We start from the raw sequence: 21,695 nt of genomic DNA, 5'->3' as shown, positions 1-21,695 counted from the left end.
ATGACATTAGTCAATGCATTTGCCAAATTGGCAATTAGTTCCTGATGTGCGTGCAAAGCATTTTATTCCTGTCTCTTTGATGCTTGTTCCCATAGAGAAGGGAATAGAGTCCACCGAGGCCTTCAAACTTTTAAAGAAATATCTGCTGAAAATCATGCCTGATTTGTGACATGAGCTCAGCCGCAGGGAAGCATCCGGGATTATCCTGGTTCTTTCAGTCTCAGGAAAGAACACTGCACGTGGAAAGTTTTCCTACTAGAGGAACTTAGGGGAAATCAGAAAAGCAGTACTAAATTAGGTGTACAATAAACAATAGGCAAATGGATCCTACTGATGCCCAGTCATTTTCAGAACGCTTGCTTTTTCAACTTCTGACCACCAGGTGGAAGCAAGAAATAACAGGGGACTAACTGAATACTGACTTCAGACAGGATTATATTACAGCCGTGTAGCCTCACTCGCAGAATGTTTTATTTTGACCTTAAACCAAATGTGAAAGCTTCTCTTCGTCTGACTGCACTGTGGGACAGATGAAGAGTGAAATCTAAATGGATCCTGGCCCCTATTGAGATGATAAAGATCTAGAAATGCTTTGAGTTCAGAGGGTTCTAAGCCTGTCTCTGTGTATTTGCTTGAACACAATCTGCAACCCATACCCTCAGCTCCGTCACATGAGCTATTAGCTGAGGGAGTTACTCTTTGGATTGAACTAAAGGAAGGATATGGGCTTCAATTCTTATATGGAGTCAGTGGTGTCACTAGGGGTCTGCGGGGTGCTTTTGACCTTACCAGGTGACATTTTCAAAGAGGGTGACACTATCAGAGAGGGTGTCTATATAATTTTTGTGCAGTGTTTCAGCAGAAATTTATTATTTTTTATAAAAATAACCTTGTAGTTAGTTTTAACAACAAAAACATTTTTTGTAAACTCAGCTTACATGTATCAATATAGCTACAAGGCTAAAACTCTATGCTAATTTACTTTTTGAACCTTCTAAAGGCCTTCAGTCAGAGCTGTCATTATTACCTAATTACGACGCTTCGAATCCTGTGATTTCATGTGCGTGTTCTATAAGCATGCGCTGTTGTTTTCGTTGCTGCCAGTGTTTTTATAGTCAATGATTTTGTCAAATTTTCTGGTATGTTAGCTACAGTATTGTGGTAATTAGCACAGGCGGGGGGTGACACCATGAGTTACTGAACTGGGTGACACCAACCCTAATGACACCATTGTATGGGGTGGCAAGTCCAGGCTCCACCTTTTACTATTTGGAGGAACTGGAGGAAGTTACTTATTTCCCTGTTCCCTAAACTGCAAAGGAGCCCTGGTGGCTCAGTAGTTAAGGTGCTTGGCTGCTAACCCACCAAAAAGTTGGCGGTTCGAGCCCACTAACCACTCTACAGGAGAAAGATACGGCAGACTGCTTCCATAAAGATTTACAGTCTTGGAAACCTATGGGGCAGTTCTACTCTGTCCTACAGGGTCACTATGAGTTGACATCAACTCGACGCCAGTGGGTTTGGTTTTGGTTCTAATCTGCAAAATGGGAGAAATTCTGTCATTTCAAAAGTGCTCTCTGTGTGTCAGGCGTTGTTGTTGTTAGGTGCTGTCGAGTCAATTTTTCAATTCATAGTGGCCCCATATGACAGAGTAGAACTGCCCCATAGGGTTTTCTAGGCTGTAATCTTTACAAAAGCAGATCGCCAGGTCTTTCTCCTGCAGAACCACTGGCTGGGTTCGAACCACCACCTTAACCTTTGAACATACATAGTTGCTAACCCTCACTACAGCTGGCAAGGCCAGTGCTAGTAGGAGTAGCACTATTTTACAGATGAGGAAACAGAGGCGTTCTCCCAGGTTCAAACAGAGGTGTTCCCTGAATTGGAGATAGGTCAATTCACAGCCAAATCTTGTACTCTTTCCATTAATGATGTTGTATCCCTCAATCCCATTTTGCAGGGTGGTTCTGAGAAATAAATGAAGTTCTTGAAATGCACCCACCATCATGACTAGCTTCGAATACGTGCTCAATAATAGTTAGTACCCGTAATGTTTTTTACGCGGTGTGGTAGTTTAGCAGGAGTCCTGTTGACAGAGATTGGCTGTTAGAACCCAAAAGCTGCTCCACTGGAGAAAGATGTGGCACTCTCCTTCCGTAAAGATTGTGGTTGTTGTTATGTGCCGTTGAGTTGGCTATGACCCCCAGGAACCCTATAGGACAGTGATAGAACTTCCCCCATAGGGTTTCCAAGGAGTGGCTGGTGGATTCAAACTGCTGACATTTGGTTAGTAGCCAAGCTCTTAACCACTTCACCAGGGCTCATCTACTCTATCCTTTAGGGTCAGTATGGAAACCCTATGAAGCAGTTCTACTCTGTCCTGTAGGATGGCTGTAAGTTGGAACCAACTCGACGGCAATGGTTTTTTTTTTTTTTTTTTTTGGCAGTTTAGCAGCTCAGTGGCTTGCCATGGTTCAGACCCAGTTACCAGCGTGTGAGAACTGCTGCTTTCCAGCGCATCTCCTCCCCTAAGCCTGTTTCTTTATATTTAGCTCATTTAGAATTCTTGGCTCCCCCTGATTGTCAGGCACATCTCTTGGCTCCAGAATTGACTTTGGTCTTGCTTGCTTGGCCCTAAACCTTACCTGGATTCACACATGCTGAGTGCTAACCCTCAGTTTTCAACAGCAACCTACATTAGCTTGAGCACCTGGTAAGGCTGCCCCTTTCTGGTGAAGGATCCATTCTGTTCCCTCCACCTGAACCACTGTGAGATGTCTGCCCACTCCATGCCCACACCGGCCCTTCACTGGGAGGATCCCTCACTATCTACATCCTACATAATGAATACCCAGCACACACACACACACATATACACAAACCAAAACCCCTTGCAGTCCAGTCAATTCTGACTCATAGTGACCCTATAGGACAGAGTAGAACTGCTGTAATCTTCAAAGAAGCAGACTGGCACATCTTTCTCCCATGGAGCAGCCGATGGGTTCAAACCACTGACCTTTTGGTTAGCAGCCAAGCATTTAACCACTTCACCACCAGTGCCCCTTTGGCTACCTAGGACCAAAAACCCATTGTCTTCGAGTCAATTCCAACTCAGTGTAACCCCATAGGACAGAGTAGAACTGCACCATAGGGTTTCCAAGGAACAGCTGGTGGATTCAAACTGCCAACCTTTTGGTTAGCAGACAAACTCTTAACCACAACACCACCAGGGTGTCCTGAGTGCCCAGCAGAGGCTATTAAATGACAGACAGAGTTAGGGTTATCATTGTTAATTTTACCAAAAGCATTCATTGCACTGGGTGGGGGCAGGGAGGGGAAAATAACAGCGTGGTATAGTGGAAAGAGTGCTGAAGTTTTCTACAGAGCAAACCTGACCACTTCTAGTGCTTCTAGTATTTTACACATGTCCCTCGCAGGCACATAATAGGTACTCAATAAATATTTGTTAAATGTAATCAATTACTAGGGGTTAGAAAAGCTAGATTCTAGTTCCAGTTGTACCCTCTAGGACTCCGATGATCTTTATCCTGGCTGCCTGCCTTGCCTAGAAAGTGTACGTAAGTTATTATTCACCTTATTACTATATTTTCACACAAATAACCGTGCCTTCTGAGATTGTCTGCTGGCCAAGTCCTACCCCTCCTGTCCCCCCAGGTATTTTCATAAGCACTCTATGCTAATTTTTTTTACAGCAACATGTGGAAGAGGATTGGCATGAAGGTGTTTGTGAGGGTGTCTTGAGGGGGTGCAGCTGGCAAACAAACACAGAAGATGCACATTATTTGTGTAAAAATACAGTACTGGGTAATACAGTAAAATTTGTGAAAGCTGAAACCTGTGAAAGGTGGAAACCTGTCAGAAAAGGAAAACTCAAATATTTTCTACTAATAGAAAGGAATAGAAGTGGTAAGCTGCACACTGTCAAAGACGGAAAACTCGCACGACCTGGAAAAACAAGGCAGTCCCATCGAGTTCTGGCTCTGCCAGGTTTAATTGTAATAGCTACTATTTACTGAACAATAACTATGAGTTGGGCACTTTACATACATTATGTCACTTTGATTCATAACGGCTCTATAGAGTCCTGGTGGTACAGTGGTTAAGCGTTTGGCTGCTAACCAAAAGGTCAGCAGTTCCAGTCCACCAGCTGTTCCTTGGAAACCCTATGGGCAGTTCTAATCTGTCCTATAGGGTTGCTTTGAGTCACAGTTGACTCGATGGCAACCGTCCTATCACACAGAGGGAATGTTATCATCCCTACTTTACAGATGAGAGAGCTGAGGCTTAGAGAGGTAGGTGTCTTGTGTAGGGTCACCCAGCCAGTAAGAGGGTGACCAGAACACCCAGACTTATTGCACTCCAAGACAGAGCTCTTAGCACTATTCCGCACTGCTTTCCAGCCATCAAAGAGCAAACGTTAAAACAATGCGCTAGACTCGGGGCCCACTAATAACACTTTTCCAAGTCTGTTTGCAAATGATTATGTTCTTCAACCCAGACTTACATTTAGGATCTGTGAGCTTGGCGACATGTTTCTGAAATGGAATGTGAGTGGGACTCCGGCAGCCCTCACTCGCTACAGCTAATGAAGCCGCTGCGTTCTTGGAATCTATGAACCGTGATTGGGCTCGTTACCGTTTCACTTCTGGACAGCTGCCGAAAGCTCCCGGGAGTTACTATTAACATCTTTATTAACCCGACCCCAAATCAGTCAGTGAAATTAATTTAGATACACAGTCCACTTTGATCTTCATTAATAGTTGCTTCTAGTTTCTACATTTATTTTTAGTTTCCTCATCTTTAATTTATTTGGTGGCAATGATTAGCTTTTATTGAGGGGGACTAGATGATCTTAGAAAGAATTGCAAGTAAGTAAAAAACAGGTTAAAAAAAAATTTTTTTTTTTTTAACAGGGAAAACACTGCCATGCTCCTTTTCAGTCCAAAGAAAAGGGGCCTTAAGGTTCCAGTATCATGGAACTGGCTCAAACCAGAGAGGGTTTTTTATCCTCGAAGCCAGTACCTTATACATCTCTGTAAGACAACAATATGGGTAAGTGGGCTGCCCCGAGTTACTTTTAAGATATTTTAAGATTAAGGTTTAGTAAATTTATTTCATTTTTATTTTTTATGCAAGCATCTGTCTTAGTCATCTAGTGTTGCTGTAACAGAAATAGCACAAATGGAAGGCTTTAACAAAGAGAAATTTATTCCCTCACAGTCTAGTAGACTAGAAGTCCAGGGAAAGGCTTTCTCAGCCTTCTCTTCAATGTTCCCCTGGACTAGGGACTTCTCTGTGCTGGGACACCAGGTCCAAATGACGTGCTCTGCTCCTGGCACTGCTTTCTTGGTAGTGTGAGGTCCTCTGGTCTTTCTGCTTGCTTCTCTCTTTTATGTCTCAGGAGATTGCCTCAAAACACAGTTCAATCTTGTAGACTGAGTCCTGCCTTACTAACACAACTGCCACCCGTTGTCCGTCATTAACATAAAAAAAAAAAAAAACCATTGCCATACAGGCAGAATTTACAACATATAAGAAAATCACACATTTGGGAATCATGGCCCAGCCAAACTGATACACACAGTTTTGGGAGGACATAATTTAATCCATGACAGCATCAAATTCTCATTCACAAAGCAAATATTTATTGAACACTAGGTGGTAGGAAACCCATTGCGGCTGACTTGATTCCGACTCATAGCGACCCTATAGCACCATAGAGTTTCCAAGGAGCACCTGCTGGATTCAAACTGCCCACTTTTTGGTTAGCAGCCATAGCTCTTAACCACTATACCACCAGGGGGTCCATAATAATAAGGAGAGGAGGGGGCAAATCTAGAAACATCTGAGAGGTGGAGTCAATGGGAGGTCCATATGTGTTGTGAAGGAGAAACCTATGTCTGTTGAAATGAGAGACTGATAGCGCTATTCACTGGGACCGGTAATAAATGGGAGAAGGGACAAATTTGTGAGCCAGGTAATGAGTATAAGGTTTGAACACCTTGAGAGTAAGATAACATGGGACTACCAGGTAGAGATGTCTAAAAAGCAATTAGAAATACAAGCCTCTGACTATAAAAGAGTCCCTGATCTAAAAAAAATACAGAATTGGGAGTGTGTAGAAAGAATAGAAAAACCCATTGCCGTTGTGTCAATTCTGACTCATAGCGACCCTACAGGACAGGGTAGAACTGCCCCACAGGGTTTCCAAGGAGCACCTGGTGAATTCGAACTGCTGACCTTTTTGTTAGCTGTAGCACTTAACCACTACGCCACCAGTGCTTCTGTATAAAGAATACAGAGGTGATATTTAAGCCCCAAGCATGAACTGGATTGCCCAAGGAGGGTGTATAGAGAAAGAAGACCACAACGGAACCCTTGGCGACCAGTTCTGAAGGATCAGGCAGAGGAAAAGGAGCCTTTGGAGGCTGAGAAGCAACAGCCAGAGAAGCTAGAGAAAACCAAGAGGTAAAAATACCACCGACCATAATAAGCTCATAGAGGGCAGGGTGCTGTGTATTTCAGTGCTCAGCAAAAGATCCCATGTAGTAGGCCCTGAAATATTTGTAGAGACTAGAAGGGAGTGATGGAAACCCTGGTGCATAGTGGTTAAGCGTTTTGCTGCTGACCAAAAGGTCAGCAGTTTGAATCCACCAGCCACTCCTTGGAAACCCTATGGTGCAGTTCTACTCTGTCCTATAGGGTTGCTATGAGTTGGAATCAACTCAACAGCAATGGACTTTTTTGTTTTTGTTACAGGGGAGTGGTGAATATTGTCAAACGATGCATCGTCAAATATGACAAAAACACTGAGAGTGTAAGATCAAGCTATTACGGTTCAAAAGTTACTTGTTGGGTGGACAGACATTAAGCATGGTACTGCCCCTGGCAGAAAGGAGACTCCCTCCACCTTCTCCATCCACCCTGGGGTAGGACCTGGCCTCCCCTTCCTCTACAGGGGACCTGGCCTCAGAGGATTGGATATTTTCTCAGAATTCTCAGCAAATTTTGATGCAGAGTTAGAAAAACGATAGACTACAAATATGAGCGGGAATACCAGGTTCCAATGCCAAGGAGCACCCTCAGGGAGGGCGCTGGCATTTAGTGTCCTAATGAAGCCCACAGGACCCTAAGGCCTGGTGATGCAGCACCAGAGAGCCAAGTTTAGAATTCTTGAGCCAAAGATTGAGGAAGCTACCATGCCAGCCACCTGAGGAAGAGTGAAGCAAGTAGCTGAGAGAGCAATGAATATGTGTGTTTGTGGTAGAGGTGAGGCAGAAATAGAAGAAGAATAGCTATAGATTTTTCAGTGTGGTTTCAAAGTTTTAAAGTTGCTGCTTGAGGTAGCTAAATAAGGCTAGCAACATTATCAACTGTTAAAATATATGGTATCTCAAGAATTCTTTGTATTCGGGAAATTCCAGAGGAGTAGTTCGGTAGACCACGCTATAAGATAAACCCTAGGGTGATTGTGGCCAAGTCTATACTAACTAGAAAATGTTTTACCTTAAGCTAAGTCTCAAAATGGTCCTGGTGATGTTTTATCCATCCATCAACAAATCTCTGTTGACTAAGGTTACCATACTTGAATTGGTTGTGAAGTAAACTTTATTAAACAGTTATGAAAAAAGGATTATTTTACTATGGTAGCAACAGTTCTGCCCTCATTTTAATTTTACTTCATTTAGTTTGCAAATTAAGCTGTTCAGCCTTTTTTGTGTCCTTTTGCAACTTACTTTGTCTTTCCTGCCTCAGATTCCAATTGAACGCAAATGGCAACTCTTTTTAAGAGAACTGCAGTGGATGGAGGCAGTGAGAAATCTGGTCTAATGATTTACTATAATCTTAGCAGGAGGAAGGGAAACAAGCTAGATCCAGACCTATTATTTTTAGGGGCTATTGAAACCAGAGAAACCAACTCATTTTTAAAGGGTGCCGTGTAAAACGCCTGTCTGTTTGTGGATCATTCTCTCATTGATCGCTAGCAGTTTAACTACTGGGAAAAATCAATGCCAGAGAGGCAAGGTCACTCAGCATCAGGTTATCTGCATAGGAGTGGGAGGGTAGGACACACTTAGGCTTTGGGCTATGGCTCTTCTTCATCAGGGCTCCCTGACTGATCCTGGACACATCAATCCCTCTAACTCAGCTAGGGTAGCTACAAAATAGGTGCGGAAAAAAGTCAGGCACAATCAGTCAGCGAGAGATGTGGAACCTCAAGTACAAAATGTTGTTGCTCCTGGGTCAACTCTTTTGGGTCGTCCTTTTCTAGTAGGATTTATGAGAACTGGTTTTCCTTTCTCATGCTTCCTCTCTTGCAACCTTTAACAATGTAGTAACTGTCAGACACTGTGTTCTGCAATTTTATGTACATCGATGAATTGCATTCTCACCAACCTCACCTGAGTTATTATAGATGAGGAAATGAGCTTCAAGAGGTGTGTGGCAAGTTGCCGGTGAGTGGTAGACTCTGCCCTCTTTGCTAGACCAGAGATCCTTAGTCTTAGCTTCACAATAGAAACATCTGGAGACAATTAAAAACAACCGTAACAACACAACAACTAATCAACACCTGGACCCCCCTCCCCAGACTAGTTGAATCAGACTCTCTGGGGAATGGAGCCAGGGTTTCATTTCTTAAAAGCTCTCTAGGTGGTACTAATATGTAGCCAGGCTTCAGAACCCCTGTGTTAGAACATGCTGCCTCTCCAAAATGAGAGGTTCAAAATAAGAAAAAAAAAAAAAAAGGAATAAGACTAACACATATTGAGCCCCTTTACATATCAAACGCTTCATTTTATTTAATCCTTCCAGCAGCTGGAAACCCTGGTGGCATAGTGGTTAAGAGCTATGGCTGGCTGCTAACCAAAACGCTGGCAGTCCGAATCCACCTCCTTAGAGACTCTATGGGGCAGTTCTACTCTGTCCTATAGGGTGGCTATGAGTCAGAGTCAGCTTGACGGCAACAGGTTCTTTCTTTTTTCTTTTTTTTTCCCCCAGCAACTGGAAAATTATTTCTATTTTACAGATTTGGAAACTTCTCTGTTACTTAAGCAGAGAGGTTAAGTAATTTCCCCAAAGTTCTAGATCTTGTACATGGCAGAAAAGAGATTCGAGCCCAGGCGCGTGTTCTCGTTACTACACCACACCACACAACTTGGAGCCATGTCTTTGGCCCATGCTGAGGGCTCAGAAGAAACCCAGCCAGGCTTGTAAGAACTGGAGGTTGGAGCCAGTTAGAATTTAAGTAGAAGGAAACGGCAAGTATAGAAGGTTTCAAAGAGAACAAAAAGGCAGAAATATCTAGAAAGGACAGAGAGGAGCATAAGGGTAGAAGAGGAGAGAGTATAAGGCAGAAATATCATTTTAAGTGAGAATTGAGATAGGTGGCACAGTGGTTAAGAGCTTGGCTGCAAACCAAAATGTTGGTAGTTAGAATTCACCAGCCGCTCCTTGGAAACCCTCTGAGGCAGTTCTACTCTGTTCTATAGTGTTGCTGTGAATCGGAATCAACTTGATGGCAGTGGGTTTGGTTTGGTCTGGTTTCTTTTTTTCTCAGTTTAGAGTGGGAAGTAGAAGGGATTTGATAAGGTATATCAGACAAGGGAAAGAGGCAGAAAGGAAGGAAGCGAAGTCTGAGGAAACACTCAGTACCCAAATTCTTACAACAACCCTGTGCAGTAGGGACTAGAATTATTCCCCTTCTGTAGATGGAAAAACTGAGGCCCACTGAGGTTAAACAACACCCTCAGGTCATACAGCTAGTAAGTGCAGAGCCCAAATTCCAACCCCAAGTCCAGGGTGCCAGTGCCTAACCACACACTGTCCACAACTGCCCATCACGGTTCAAAGGAAGAGAAAGAAGGAGAGACAAGTAGAATTTATTTTGTTACATGCTCAGATGCAAACACTATAAGTTCATTATCTCACTGAATCACTTCAGTGTCCTTGCGAGGTGAATATGACCTCCACCTTCAGTTAAGGAAACTGAGCTTCACCTTGGTTAAAATACCTCCCTTCAGGTCACCGTGAAATTCAAGAGGTGGAGTCAGTATTCAAAGCCAAATTCAGCTGACTTCAAACGTATGCTCTTTCTATTGTTCCACCAGAAGTACAACTCTAAAATTGGGAATAGTACTAAAATACTAAAGGCTGTTGAGCTTTGAGTTCTTTTAAAGAATTATCTATATGGGATTAAATTGACAAGAGCAACTTGAAAGATTAGGTAAGAAATTTAGGGGGCAGTGAGTTTATGGCAATGGGGGGCAACAATTCAGAAAAGGAGAGTGAGAATGGTTGCATACTCAAAGAATGTAGTCAGTATCACTGAATTGTACACATAGAAATTGTTGAATTCTTGTATGTTCGGCTATGTATATTCTCAACAACAATAAAAAAATTATTTTTAAAAAATTAAGACCAAAAAAAAAAAAATGGCACATAAGGCTCTAAGAAGGGAAAAACAGAAATTGGGAGATGATTGAAATGACTTTCATTATGTTTGTTGGAAAATAGGCTCTGACTGAATGAGGAAGTATTTTCATTTTGTTTGGCCAGGGAAGAACTGTAAACAGGCAGCATGCAAACACATTTCTTTGTAAAACAGACCCGTGAGGGGGAGAAATAAGGCAATATCTAAGAAAGTGGTTTGGAAATAAACATACTAAAGAAATACCGGGTATTCTTATCTTTACTGCTTATTTGAATTTAGGTACAATCACGCTGAACAGAGAGTAAGTCACCTGTACGACCAAGTGCTTCCCTTAGTGCCCACCTGGGACTATAAAACACCAGCAGAGTGTGCACGTTTGATTGCATCTGACCTTGAAAACTCAACTTAAATCACTTCCTTTGATCACGCTTTTACTCTACTGCTCTTAGCACTATAAATTCTACTTTTAATTGAACTTACTTAAAAAAAATTTTTTTTCATTGTGGTGAACTATATGTAACAAAACATTTCGACCATTGTTACATGTATTTTCAGTGACATTAATTACATTGACCATGTTGTGCAATAATCACCATTGTCCATTTCCAAATTTTTTCATCGCCTTTCACAAAAACTCTGTATCCCTTAAGCAGCATCCCTGTCCCCTCCTCTCACCGTCTCTGGTAACCAGTAATGACTTTGGTCTATGTAAACTGAACTTTTCTTTTTTTTTTTTTCCAAGTTACAAAAGTAATATATGCTTTTTTATATTAAAAAATAAATAAATTTTATTTATTTATTTAAGAAAGTGGTATGGAAGTAAGAAAAGTAAATCTTTGTAACTACTATCAACAACTTGGTGAGTAGTTTTTTATGCACACAAATGTATGTATTACCAAAATAATTTTTGCCCAAATATGATTAAATGTTTTGTTGTGGTAAACAGCCTTCTTTTATCCCGTTCCAATAGGAGGTGGAAGAAGAGACGTTTTAAACCCCCAAAATAACATTTCAGGCCCAAGAAGGTTATAAGGCAGAAGTATCATTTTAAATGCGAGTTGAAATACTTCTTTCTCAGTGTGGAATGGGAGTAGAAGGGATTTGTTAGGGAGCATCGTCCCATAACTTCTTATATCCCCCAAAGCTTATGGCCTGTCTATAAAGTGAGCATTCAGTTAGTATTTCTTGAATGAATGAGAAATTGTTTCTTTTCATGGTGGTTTTATTTTGGGTTAAATAGTATCAATATCAAGAATAATAGAAGCACCTGTATCCGAATATAAATGTTATCAAGAGTGCTCCAAAGAAAATGATAATTTTTACTATCATACATTTTGGATTATTCAAGCCAGGATTCACTTCCATTTTTACCACAAGTGGCATATAAACTCAGTCCTGTTACTTTTGTACCACTTATTAGACTTTTGAGACTTTGCCCTGTCATCCGTCACCACATGACTTTTCATGCGTGTATGCTTTGTTCTCCCAAATGAATTGTAAGCTCTGCAAGAGTGGGAGGTTTCTTCGGAGTTCTTTTGTATACGCCACAGCACTTGGTACATGCTCTGCACACTCAAACCAAGCCGTTTCCATCGAGCCGCTTCCAACTCATAGCGACCCTGTAGAACAGAGTAGAACTGCCCTATAGGGTTTCCAAGGCTGTAAATCTTCACAGAAGCAGACTGTCATATTTTTCTCACACCAAAAACCAAAAAAAAAAAAAAAATTTGTTGACTTTCTGCTTTTTGTGACATCCCATAAAAATCATAAAAATTTACAGTGAGAAGAGCCCTTAAAAATCATCTAGTTTAAAAAAAAAAAATCTAGTTTGCCGACCCACCCAATACCTGACTCCTATTTTACTCCCAGCCAAGAAGAGCACCTAGGTTTTAATAATATTTTTGGCAATAAGATTTTAGGATTATTTGTGTGTGTGTGATAAATATATAGGTAACAAAACATTTGGCCCTTCTATAATCTTCACAAGTACAGCTCCATGACATTAATTATGTTCATTGTGTTTTTGTGTGCACTTTCCAGAATGGTTCCCACTGCCTAAACCCCAAAGCCTTCAGATGGTCTGGAACAGGTAAGCACCTTGGGGAGCTTATTCTTAAGCAGCTTAGAAGGGGCATTTCCCTGGACCTCAGTCCACTGAACGAGCCTCAGACAGAGGCCGCTGGGATAGCCAGGGAGCCACCTGTGATTCTGTCAGTTTTTCTCTGTGCACCATTTTACTGTCAGTGAGTTTGGTCATTAAAACTGTTTTGTGCCCCTCAGCCATGCCCCAGGCCCCGAGAACCAGGCAGTGTTGGCCTGCAGGAAAACCTAGTGGGTTTATTATTCTCTGACATAGAGAAACCAAATAACATCATTGAGTGGCTATTGGGGTGTAGGGGGGCGGCTTGATTCATGGAGGTCATGCTTTCCCAGGCCCTCTCTACGCAGTCTCGGCTCAGACCAGGGCAGACTTTTATTACCAGCTTTCAACAAATCCCTAGTCTCTTTCGCAAAGTAAAACAGATAATAGAGACATTCTCAGAATAGTTAGCTAACTAAGCCATGCCAGGCAACCTCAGGGCTCAGAAGAAGTCTGTGTTTTCGGACAATGACCAATTACAATAACCAGTATTATTTGATCTGAGAGTAATTAGCCGAGGCTCTGTTCTTTTTGCTTCAGTGAGGAGGCAAAAAGGGCAGTGAGGAAAACATCAGAGACGGGGAAACGAGCTCAAATGTCAAAGAAAAACACACCCTCGCAGGTGGGGAGAAATGGGAGAGCGCTCCACTGGCCAAGGTCCTAACTGATCATTTGAACGTTGTTCTTTGCTGAAACTGTGGTGTCATTTAACCTAACCATATTTCGTTTGATTTCTCTATACTTGCTGTTCATATACTTTAAAAAGCCTTCAAATAGACTGAATATCAGGATCCAAAGAGTAAAGTGAATGAGGAGCACAGAAGTATGGCTACCAAAGGATCTTTTATGGGGAGGGACAAGTCTCCCCGCGATATCTGTATGTCCACTTATTTTCAAAAGCATGGTACAACCTGAAACTCCTCCTTATTTTGGAAGACAGGTTCCTGGAAACTGCTATTTATTATTTCATTCAAGAGGTGCAAACTTTCTCTTGTTCGCATTGCAGGGCCCCCCTAACCCCTGGCTAGAGATATTGGTGGTGCCCTGTGGCTTTCTACCCTTTCACTACTGGGTTCCAAAGCATATGGTAACTGCAAAACAGCAAAGCACCTTATTACTCTATGTTGGGGCTGCCACCACTGCCACATGGCAGAAGATGGTGCCGCCAGCCTCCTGCTATGGCCCCATCTGCCCTTTCTTCTGGCCCTGAGCAGGACTTGAATTCGCTGGATATTCCTCCGACTTTCCTGCTTGCCCACAACAGCCATCTTCCCTGCGGCTCCCTTGCCCCCAACAATGTCTGTTTGCCTTTCCCCAGATGTTTGGCTTCTCTGCTCAAATCCTCAAACCTGGAGTAATGGGTACAGCTGTGCTGTCTAATATGTGTAGTTATTTAAATTTATATTTAAATTAAAATTTCAGTTGCTCAGTTGACTAGCCCTCAGTAACCACATGTGAGCAATGGCTACCACATTGGACGCTGGAGCTATAGAACCTTTCCATCAGCATAGAAAATTCTCCTGGACAGCACTGAACTAGATTATCACATGACAAAATTCTTGGGTCTGGGAAGCATTTTGTCACTGCAAAAAGAGAATTAACATGTGGCTAACAGTGCTCTCCATATGTTACTTCATTTAATTCTCACAAATCTGATTCCCATTTCAAATATGAGGAAACTGAGGCTCAATGAACTTAAGTAACTTGTCCAAGCTTGTCCAGCTAGTAAGTGGTGGAGCCAGGATTCATTTGATAGAGGTCTGTGTGGTTTTGTCAATTCAATTAGATTGCAGATGTGGTTTGCACTGGCCAAGGTGCCAGTGGTTTTTCTGAAGATTCCTGCAGAGCTATAATGGAACCATGCATAGACCTGTAAATGCATCTCAGGCCTTGCCTGGGGTTTGATGGTGACCTGATTCATGTGGGCCCACTAAGTGTGCACTTATTTTTCAGCTTGGTTGTTAAATTGTAGCACAGCTTCTCTGATGTGGTTTCTTCTTACTGTTGTACTTATTTTTTGTGGTGGGCATCTACTTGACCACATCCTAAATTGACAGCATTAAAAAAAAAAAACCTACTCTCTACTCCTGTCCTTTTTCTCTTACTGTAACTGTAGGTGAAAAACACAAAGAACCCAGTGGAGCTCATAGTGAGCAGCCTTGTATTGCAAACACATAAGGCCCTTGCATGGTAAAGGCCGATGGCAGTGATGGGGAAGGGATTTTTCAGACTTGCAGCCAGGCCAGGCTAAGAAATCAAGACTGTCTCCTCAGGCCCCTGAGAACCACCAGGTTTTTAGATGTGTCGAGGGATGGATTAGTAGATGGTGCTTTACATAATTACCAAGTCTGATTGTGTATGTTTCTATTCTGGACTTCTAAAATTAAATGTGGATGTCATTGTCACCCAGCACATCTTTTAAGATCAATGTACTATTTCCACCCTTTATAGGACTTTTATAATCAATGGGAACTGTGGCAATTCAGGTTGGCTGGAATGAATCTTAACCTCGTACACAGGGACAGGCACTCTCCCATGCTGCTCTCCACGGACTACTGGAAAGTGGGGCAGCTCTTCTAGCTGATACTACCCAGAAACCAGTGCCGTCGAGTCGATTCCGACTCATAGCAACCCTACAGGACACAGTAGAACTGCCCCATAGAGTTTCCAAGGAGTGCCTGGTGGATTCAAACTGCCAATCCTTTGGTTAGCAGCCGTAGCACTTAACCCGTATACCACCAGGGTTTCCATAGGCTGATACTATGAATCAAATTTTATCATGTTATATGTCCTTCAACCTAGGAATTTCGGTTCTGAGAATTTATCCTAAGGAAGTAATTGCACAAGTGCACAAAGATTTCTCTTTGAGGATATTTGTCACAGCATGATTTTAATAATACCCCCCACCCCAACAAAAAAGGTGACAACTTAAGGTTCCAGGTATATAAATTATGGTATGCCCACGTAATGGAATGCTATGCAACCATTAAATGTCCTAGGGGGCTACTTGTAGTATGGAGAGATGATCAAGACAGACAAGTGGGAAAAGCAGGTTGCAACAGCATATATAGTATAATACCACTGTTTTGTGAAACAAAAAATACATTTGAGAATGTATTTTCAGAGAAAGGACTAAAACAGAACAGCAACGCAATGGTGATTAAAACTGAGTAATGGGGTTATTTCAGAGCGATGGAATAGTTTTGATTTCCTTTCTCTGCATTTTCTAAGTGTTGTACAATAAATATGTATTATTTTGGCAATGGAACACATCTCACTTCTTCAAATGTTACTTGAAGGAGTGGTTCACAACAGGGCTCTTTGTCTTTAGTAACAGTGTTTCGTTAACTGGGTAGATTCTTTTAATCCTGCAAGATACTCCTGGCAAATTCGGTAGTTAAAATCACAAACCAAACAAATAATATTTATTAACATTTGGCATATATGGAAAGGTGCTGGTAGGCAAATTAATGTTTGTAATGTTCACTTTTCATGACAACTTTCATTTCCAAATTAGGAGTTGTAAGCAGCATGTAAAGAATTGTTCTCCTAGGAGTTAGAGGAGGCTACAAATTGTAGAACTGTGACACTAAGGGCAATGGATAGTAAACAATGTCCACAGCAGAAGAAGCAGAATGTTACAAACAGGGAAGGGGTAGGAAATGAACATTTGTGTCCAAAGAGGCAGGATTTGCAGTCCTGGGCTTTTTTCTAGCTCCCAAATGGGAGTGCACTATGTTAAAAAAAAAAAAAATGTTAATAGCAAGGTGGAAATTATGAGTACCTTGCCAAAGGCCTACACCTCGTGCCCCCACCTATGCTGCTAGTACACATTTAGGCATAAAGGGGAGACCAAGAGCGCTCTGGAAGGAGAAATCCCTGTGGGCCCTTCTTCAGGCCAGGAACTGAGAAGACTCTGCCCTGGGCCCCCTTCTCTTCTAACTGGCCTGGAAGACAGCACTGAGGATTTGCACATAGGTCTGTGAAGCAATTATTCCTGGGTTGGAGGGGAGTTATCTGTTGGCAGAAATGGTTTTATGTCATGGGAATCAGGTATCTGAAAGTCTCTTATGTAAATTGTATGCAAAGATTATGCAAATTATAACTTCGAGCCAAGACTTCTAGCATCTCTGCATCATGGCTCCTGGAAAGGTAAAGGGTGTCTGCTCCTTCTCGCTTTAAATTTTTATGTGTATTGGACTTGAAGTAAGCCCATCGATTTTTGCTTATTTGGGGATTTGGTAAGGTGTTTCACGGCCACACAACTTAATTTTTTTTTCCTTAGACTTGTTTTTTTAGAGCAGTCTTAGGTTTACAGAAAAATTGTACAGGAAGTACAAAGTTCCTATGTACCTGCTCTCCAACTGCACACTGTTTCTCCTGTTCCTAGCATCTAGCATTCCTGGATCATGTTTATTAGAATTGATGAACCAATACTGATACATTGTTGTTAAGACCATAGTTTACATTAGGGTTCACTCTGTCTGTTGTATAGTCCCATGGCTTTTGACAAATGCATATGTCCCCTGTTACAGTATCATACAGAACACTTTCACTGCAACTGTAACACAAAATCCCCTGTGTTATACCTGTTCTTCCCTTCCTTCCTCCCCCTGAGCCCCTGGCAACTACTGATCTTCTCACTGTCTCTATAGTTCTGCCTTTTCCAGTGTGTCTTATAGTTGGAATCATATATAGCTTTTTAGACTTGCTTCTTTCACTTGTTGTTGTTGTTGTTACGTGCGATCGAGTCGATTCTGACTCATGGCAACCCTATGTATAATAGAATGAAACATTGCCCAGTTCTACGCCATCCTCAGAATCATTGCTATATTTGAGCCCATTGTTGCAGCAACTATGTCAATCCATCTCATCGAGGGTCTTCCTCTTTTTCACTGACGCTCTACATTACCAAGCAATATGTCCTTCTCCAGGGACTGATCCTTCCTGATAACATGTCCAAAATACGTGAGATGAAGTCTCGCCATCCTCACTTCCAAGGAGCATTCTGGCTGTACTTCCACCAAAAATGATTTTTTCGTTCTTCTGGTAGTCCATGGTATAGTCAGTATTCTTTGCTAACACCATAGTTCCAAGACATCAATTCTTCTTCAGTCTTCCTTATTTGTTATCTAGCTTTCATATCCATATGAGGCAACCAAAAGTACCATGGCTTGAGTCAGGCACACCTTAGTCCTCAAAGTGATCTTTGCTCTTGAACACTTTAAAGAGGTCTTTGCAGCAGATTTGCCGAATGCAATACGTTGTTTGATTTTTGACTGCTGCTTCCACAGGCGTTGATTTTGGATCCAAGTAAAATGGAATCCTTGACAACTTCAAGCTTTTCTCCATTTATTATGCTGCTGCTTATTGGTCCAGTTGTAAGGATTTTTGTTTTCTTTATGTTGAGGTGTAATCCATACTGGAGGCTGTAGTCTTTGATCTTTATCAATAAGTGCTTCAAGTCCTCTTCACTTTCAGCAAGGAAGGTTGTGTCATCTGCATATCGTAGATTGTTAACGAGTCTTCCTCCAATCCCGATGCTGTATCCTTCTTCATATAGTCTAGCTTCTTGAATTATTTTCTCAGGTACATATTGAACAGTATGGTTAAAGAATACAATCCTGACACATACCTTTCCTGACTTGAAACCACAAAGTATCCCCCTGTTCTGTTTGAACGACCGCCTCTTGGTCTATGTATAGGTTACTTATGAGCACAGTTAAGTGTTCTGGAATTCCCATTCTTCGCAATGTTATCCACGATTTGATATGATCCACACAGTTGAATGCCTTTCACTTAGCAATATGCATTTAAGATTCCTCCATGTCCTTTTGTAGCTTGATAGCTCATTTCTTTTCATGGGGGACTAATACTCCATTGAATGGATGTACCGCAATTTGTCCATTTACCTATTAAAGGCCATCTTGGTCATGCAATTTAATTCTAAATGTCAGACAAACAAACTTGCCCTGCTCTCGGTTCTTCAGCTCTCAGCTGAAATGGCACCTCCTCAGAAAAGCCTTCCCTGACCACCTCCTCCTGTTAGAGGCCAGGTTCCAGGACTTCTTATTCACAGCTGTACTTATGCATTTGAATGCGAACTTGATTAATGTCTGACTCCCCTACTAGACTGTAAGCTGTTAGTAGGCAGAGTCTTGTATTTCCCAGGGCCTAATTTTTTTTTTTTTTTTACCACCTACACTAGCATATAGTAATTGCTCAATAAATAGATTTGCTGATCTCTAAATATGTGATGCAGGTACTTAATTAAGTGATCTTTCTTCCTATGCTTTATCTCAGGGGAAACCAAGAGACCGTCTCAACGAATAACTCTGGGGGCTGAGCTTCAACAACACTGTAAATAAGGGTATTTTCTACCCAGGCTTCACCCTCAGAATCTCCTTCCTCTCTCCTTCCCCATAGTCATTCTATGCTTGTGGCTCTTAGAGTCTAGAGCCTGGAGAATATTTTTAATTGGGCTTTTCTGCTTGGTTGGGGCTGCCATGTCCCTCAAAGAAGAATCCTTAATTATGTATTTCTGTTTCTATAATTATAATTCTGTGTCCTTTATGTGCACATGGTGCCCACAGACACAGTGGGGGCAGGGGAGCGAAATAATAGAATGCTGAGATTGTCCCCCTCATCTTAGTTACAGGACAGGTAAGAATTTCACTATGGGGGTGATTTTCCCACCTGCCATTAATTTTAGTATTCCAGGAAAGTTGTACTTGAAACACACTTGCCAATCTAGCCACATCCTTTCCATTCTTTTTTTTCTTTTCTCTCCCTTTATATTTCAGAAGAGAGACCTGTGGAGAAACTTTATTTTTCTCTCCCACTTTTCCAGGTTGGGCAGGGTTCCTGAAGCTAAAGACCTGGCCTCCCAAATGCTGAAAGGCTTTCCTCGAGCCCGGGTCTCTGCCCACCAAGCACTTGTTCATGATTATTTCAGTGCCCTGCCATCTCAGCTGCACCAGCTTCCCAATGGTGAGTGAGGGAGAGAGGGTGTGTGTGTGTGTGTGTGTGTGTGTGTGTGTGTAAGTGTTTTCTCTGAACAGTGGAGAATCATAGAATTTACAACCAGAAGTGTAGAAATCGGTTTGCCTGGGAAAACAAGACGGAACTCAATCTTGCTTGACTTTTTTAAGATTCTCTGAAACTCTAAAATCCTGGTGGAGAGAGGTGACAGGACTTCCTACTAATAATCCAACATTTCATTTAGGCACATGGAAGTTGCCTTGGACGTGTTTGCTTTAGCTAGCATCTGCCAGGAGAAACAAAACCAAATTTCTAACCACTGCCTTTCTCTTTCCATAGAGAGTAAGATGATAGGTGGCATGGATATGTCAGGAGAGGAAAGCTGGCGGGTCCTTATTGGTAACATGATACAGCAGAAGGAAGTCCCGGGTGGATCCTGGGGGAGGGGTGCATCCTCCCAGGCTGGATGCCCACTGGGGACACACAGTTACCCTGAAATTAGCCTTTGCTGCCTGGGCCTGAAGTCATGCTCCAAATCTGAAATTTGCGGAGGGGTCATGTGATGGGAGTACATCTCATGTTTCTCAGGCTGTGGTCAGGAAGGGCCATGTGGAGGATGCGGGCAATGTGGGCACGTCCGGGCTGCTTGGGGGGTACTATCCCTGGGTGGGGTTCCTTGGCAACATCTACCATCAGACTGAAAGCAGTTTTTAAAAGCAGGACTTTGAACGGATTGGTTCCGGTTTAAACTCCTGCTGTGAATTTTCATTTCTAACAAGTTCCCAAGAAGTTATACTTAAGAATCACCTGGGGATCTTGTTAAAATGTAGATTCAGATTCAGTATACCTGGGGTGGAAATTCAAATTCTCAGCAGGGGTTTGAGCTAGAACAAACTGGTTAGAAGCCCTGGTTAGAAGTCCTAAGCCCAAGAAAAGAAAGCTAAGAAGGAGGGTCTAGGGGCTCAGACTGGCAAGAGGGTATTGGAATGGAATTGGGGGAGGAAATGGGGGTAAGATATGATGGGGTGGGGATGAGGTGGGGAGCTACTGCCCAAGAAGCTTGGACATACAGTGCAGTCAAAAGTTCCAGGGTTTGTAAACATGGCCATTTAGTATCTAGGACATTGTCCTGCAATTGTCTGAAGCTCTCAGTTTGGGACTTCTCGGGGTATTTTATTTTTTTAAAGTAAGTCATTTAGAATCTTCAACTATCACCGTAATCATACAGCTGGGGTTAATGTCTTACTTAACCCCGAAGGACGAGTCAGTCATCAGTATTTATTAAGTTGCCATTAAGTGTCAGGAACACATTAAGTGCTATAAAAAGTTGAGGAAAAGGAGACTTGGCCTTGGCCTCAAGGATCTTATGGAGTGGGAGGAAAAGAGAGTGAGGAAGAGGAAACGGCACCCTCGTACACATATTAGCACAAATCATATCTAAGCAACTAAAATCTGTGCATAATCAACTGCAGATGTCCAGAGAAGATGTGTGTGCTAAAGGCAATGCTTTGGAGGGACTAGAATAATTCAAGTGAGATGGATTAGACTGGAGGGGAATCTGCAGTGGAATTTGGAAGGAGGGGAGGGACATGGTTTGGCCTAAGGGTGGAATAAAACACACTCCAGACAGACTTACAATTCTTTATTCGTCCCTGATACCTCTGCCTCCATTTCATCCCCATCCCTCCCCGAATCTCACCCCAATACCTTCTTCCCAGTCTGAGCCCCTAGATTCCTATTTCTTAGCTTTTTTCTCTTGGGCTTGGGTCTTCTAAATCTACCATTTCATGTAAATATACAAACTTGGACACACACACACACACACACACACTTCTCTCCACTTAAACTCCCCCTTGGGCCCTTCTCCTGGGTCTGTTGTTCCAGGTACTGAGCACCTTTGCGGATCTTCAAAGTTTTCTGGGCACCAGCTTTTGCCCAAAGGGTAATTAGGAAGAAACAATCACTGCCTAAGCTGATGTGTTGTTAGAAAGTGTGGTTTTGATTCTTCCTGGCAGACCCAAAGCAAATCCACCAACAGAGGGGCTCTGGTACATGTCTGTCTAGGTGAGTATGTTTGTGTATGTGTCTGCGCACACACATGCACGGGTATGAGAGGAGAGA

At 42.3% G+C, this 21,695-nt stretch overlaps 1 protein-coding gene across 1 annotated transcript in view; it reads left to right on the top strand.

Moving 5' to 3' along the window:
• CDK15 (cyclin dependent kinase 15) overlaps positions 1–21,695 on the top strand; it is a 104,016-nt gene that overhangs the window by 61,692 nt on the left and 20,629 nt on the right. The window contains exons 11-12 of the mRNA XM_064286807.1: positions 12,494–12,542; positions 19,444–19,583. Of these exons, the coding sequence (XP_064142877.1) occupies positions 12,494–12,542; positions 19,444–19,583 (189 nt within the window). The remainder of the gene's footprint in view (positions 1–12,493; positions 12,543–19,443; positions 19,584–21,695) is intronic.

Source organism: Loxodonta africana, chromosome 6, assembly GCF_030014295.1.
Source record: "Loxodonta africana isolate mLoxAfr1 chromosome 6, mLoxAfr1.hap2, whole genome shotgun sequence".
NCBI classification, from domain to species: Eukaryota; Metazoa; Chordata; class Mammalia; order Proboscidea; family Elephantidae; genus Loxodonta; species Loxodonta africana.
Note: the sequence above shows the minus strand (reverse complement) of the source record. Positions and strands in the feature narration are given on the sequence as shown.